General features: G+C 40.4%; 1 protein-coding gene across 1 annotated transcript; it reads right to left on the reverse strand.

Annotated features, from left to right (window-relative positions):
* Positions 1 to 688: 688 nt before the first annotated feature.
* Positions 689 to 1,995, reverse strand: LOC141641411 (protein FAR1-RELATED SEQUENCE 5-like). The gene is made up of 2 exons (XM_074450073.1): positions 1,068 to 1,995; positions 689 to 981 (listed from the first exon to the last, which is right to left on the reverse strand). Exons 1-2 carry the CDS (start codon positions 1,993 to 1,995, stop codon positions 689 to 691), a joined length of 1,221 nt encoding a protein of 406 aa, XP_074306174.1.
* Between the last annotated feature and the right edge of the window lie 2,204 nt (positions 1,996 to 4,199).

Consider the following 4,199-nt stretch of genomic DNA (forward strand, 5'->3'; position numbering starts at 1 on the left):
TATGAATGATCATCGATGTATTCTATAGGTTAACATGCATAAACAAGTGTTTCAATTCACAATCCTGGCAGTTACACTTTCCGCCTTGACAGATGCACATATAATCCATGAAGATACGCCAGTAGTTTGTGATATAAGAAGAAAAAAAATAAATTAAAAAAAATTAAAAAGGAAATATAAAAAAAAAAAATTAAAATTTTTTTTTATCAAAAATTAAACAAAACAGATCAAAAAATGAAGTCTTCAATCTTTCTGCCATTAATCATTATCTTTGTGTCTGTAATCCGCAGCTCTTTTCGTTGTTCAATCCTGAAACGAATAAAGGCTATCAAAAATTAAAGGTTACAAATTTTATTAGATACAACAATATTATTCCTTATTCAAATACCATACAACAAATTATTCCTAAGGCTGACGAGGAGGGCCATTCAACTGTAAGTCGACTAGATAGCAGTAATATGCCATGTAACAGTGATGTCAACAACAATTCAAAATCTCTGTGAGCCATGCTAATATTTTCATTTGTGACTATCCATTTGAATAAGCTGCTTGTACCAAGTGAAATTGTCAAAGGCAAGTTATAGACTTGGATAACTAGAGAGTGAGGGTTATGTGCTATACCAATGGGATTATCCATATTCTCTAATAACGAATACTCCAAAATTAATAGCGTACCTGTACGATGGAATCATACTCTCCCAGGACAATTCCGACTATCATGGAATCCTAATTCTCCACAATCATTGCATTTTCTGGGCGCTTTGTTGTGTTCTTTTGTAGCCTTTTCCTTTTGGGACATCATTCGTTTTCCAGACCCTTTTGTCTTTGACTGAATATGAGGTAAGACAACCACTTTTGCTGGTATTTTTGTTCCTAAAAGCATCTCAAGCTCCGTATTCTTGTTTCTCAGTCTATCACCCGTGTTACTACTACTGCTACATTCAGACGTACTATTTTTTGCGTTTATCTTGTCTTTGAAACCTTTCAGAATGCCCAATAATTCATCCACATATTCAGGCTTCTGTTCAGCGATGTCACACACGAGAACACCTCGGACCATAGGGTACCAATTTTGTGTCGTCTAACATCTAATGCGTTACAATCTTCAATTAAAGTGTGTGGCACATTATTACAAATCGGCTGACATGTTGCCAATTTGCTCCACCTACTTAACAGATACTGATCTAGTACATTGTCGAGTCCTTGTTCTTTCAACACATAAAGCGCATGACGGCACAAAATTCCATGTCTCTCGAACTTTTTGCAGGAGCAGTTCAATTTCATCTCGTCAGAAGTAAAGTTAACATAGTAAACCTTATCTTTTTCACGATCAATAATGGGAATATTGTCACTGGTAGTACCCCCTACAATTTTAACACCACAGGTGAAACATGCAGCTTTCCACTCATTTTTGAATTCAGAAAACATCACTGGAGTGTAGAACTCAGAAGCGTGCTTTTCCAAAGGGTGAGATGTTTCTATATCAAGGAAAGAGTTTTTTGACTCGGCTATTAATTTGGACTGTTTCCATCGTTGAGCGTCCATAGCGCTTTCAAACCTCATAAGAAACTCAACCAATGTTAAGTTTGGGTTCATGAAATTTCCAAAAAAGCTATTCTCGGACTCAGATCTGGACGTGGTTCTCATTAGTCTACCCATAAATAAATCCCTGAAATATGCTGGGATCCAAGAAGCCCTTTTGTCAAACATTGTATCTAACCATTCATTGCCGGATAGCCCGTATGAGGATACAACTGAGCACCACCGTTCCTCAAACTCAGACGGTTCGATGTCTTCTGCCCAAACATAGGAGCACAACTCTTTCATGAAGTTAGTATCTCTATAGAGTGTAGATCCGATCTTGTCAGGCAGTTTTTTCATGATATGCCACATGCAATATATGTGCTGAGTTTTGTCCCCGAGCACTGTTTTAACTCCTGCTTTTATGCCTCTATCTTGGTCAGTAATTATGCACATAGGATACTTATTGCTCATTGCGCTCAGAAAATTCCAAAACAACCATACGAAACCTCAAAGTTCTCAATCCCTTCAGGCAATGCTAAGATAGGAGCTGTGGTCAAACGCTCCTTTAATGTTTGGAATGCCGTCTCACAACTCTCATCCCAACGAAACCTGTTCTCTTTCCTCATCAAAGCTGTCATAGGTCTAGCAATCTTGGAGAAATCCTTCACGAACAAATCAATATCCAAATAAACCCAAGAAACTCCTGATCTCAGCAACATTCTTTGGTGCTTCCCACTTTATCACTGCCTCAATCTTTGCCGGATCCACAGCTACCCTATCCTTAGAGATCACATGCCTCAGAAAAGAAACTCTCTCTAACCAGAACTCACACTTGGACAGCTTAGCATATAACTCATGCTCCCTCAAGGTCTGCAACACAATCCTCAGATGCTTCTCATGCTCCTCCTTAGTCTTGGAATAGACTAAGATGTCATCGATAAAAACCACCACAAACTTGTCCAAAAACTGTCTGAAGATTCTGTTCATCAAGTCAATAAACACAGCCGGTGCATTAGATAACCCAAAAGGCATCACCACATACTCATAATTGGCATACCTCGACGTGAAAGCTGTCTTTGGTATGTCCACCTCTCTAATCTTCACCTGATGGTACCCCGACCTCAAATCAATCTTGGAAAAGACTGATGCACCACTCAACTGATCAAACAGGTCATCTATCCTTGACAAAGGATACTTGTTCTTCACCGTCACTCGGTTCAGCTCCCTGTAATCTATGCACAACCTCAAGCTCCCATCTTTATTCTTCACAAAAAGAACTGGTGCTCCCCACGGCGATACATTAGGTCTAATGTATCCCTTCTTTATCAGATCATGCAACTGTTTCCTGAGCTCCTCCATTTACTTAAGACCCATCCGGTACGGTGCCTTATAGATTGGCCCCGTCCCCGATTTCAACTCAACTGTGAAATCTATCTCCCTCTTCGGTGGCAACCCCAGAATATCCTCTGGAAAGACATCTGCAAACTCACCCACCACTGGTATCTGATCAACTGTCGGACTCTCTATCCGGTCATCTCTCACATGGCACAAGATCAAAGGGCATCCCTTCCTCAGATAGGACTTCAAGGTCACAGCTGCAATCAACTTAACTTTAGGTTTGACCACAAACCCACGATAAGACACATTAACGCCCTTAGGACCTCTCAAAGACACTTTCTTTTGATGACAGTCTATCTTAGTTTTGTACTTTCCCAACAAATCCATCCCGACTATCATCTCAAAACCGTCTAAAGGAAACTCTAGCAAGTCTACAGGTAGGTCAACTTGCCCAACTATCATAGATACATTCCTAAGCAACCTCCCACATGATACAGGCTCACCCGAAGGTATAAAAACTTTCTCACTTACAGACTCATATACCCTTTCTTTTCTCTCTCTGCCTCACTTCTCCCTCATTTAACACCACAATCCTCTCAAAAAAACCTAAATAAATCCTCTCTAAAAAAAATACCCCAAACAAATCTGAGAAAAAAAATATCCCATAAACCAACCACACACCCGCCACTCCACCAGCCCTCACAACCACTATTACCAACCAACCACCAACAACAGCCGCGATCCACCACTCCATATCCTACCGTCACGACGACCACCACCAACCACTCATAGCCTCACCTCCCTCGCCCTCTCCACCTGACACTAACACCACCCACAAACCACCCGCCAACCCCACGACCGGCACCACCCGACGCCACCACACAAACCAGATCTGTCGCCCACCTTCCCCCTGCCGCCACCTGCTCACGTCGCACACTGCCTCCACCAGTCCACCACCTCCCTCCTCCGTCCTCTTTTCACCGCCGCCCTCAACGAAAAACACCACACTCCTCTTCTCCCTCCTCTACCCAGTTCTTCTTCCTTAATTTTTTTTTATTATTTTTTGTTTTTGTTGTTCTGATTTTTTTTTCGTTTTTTTGTTTCCTTAATTTCTTCCTTTTTTTCTACCGAGTTCAGATTTGTTCTTCTTCCTTAATTTCTCGACTTTTTTCTCTGGTTTTTTTTTGTATTTAATCCTACATCTCTTGTTATAAATTGGTCTTGTGGTGGTTCTCATTTTTTTAATAGTTTAGTATTTTTTTAGTAAAAGTCAAATAGCAAAAACGAGATCTGCTGAAAACAGATCTTCTCATTTTTTTTAATAGTCGATTTATTTA

Source organism: Silene latifolia, chromosome 2 (genome assembly GCF_048544455.1).
Source record: "Silene latifolia isolate original U9 population chromosome 2, ASM4854445v1, whole genome shotgun sequence".
Lineage (NCBI taxonomy): Eukaryota > Viridiplantae > Streptophyta > Magnoliopsida > Caryophyllales > Caryophyllaceae > Silene > Silene latifolia.

Excerpts from the sequence above, each read along its gene's own strand:
- LOC141641411 (XM_074450073.1), bottom strand. The coding sequence starts at position 1,995 with ATGAGCAATAAGTATCCTATGTGCATAATTACTGACCAAGATAGAGGC. Across the intron at positions 982-1,067 it reads TGTTAGACGACACAAAATTG|GTTTCAAAGACAAGATAAAC; the intron begins GTACCCTATGGT and ends GCATTCTGAAAG.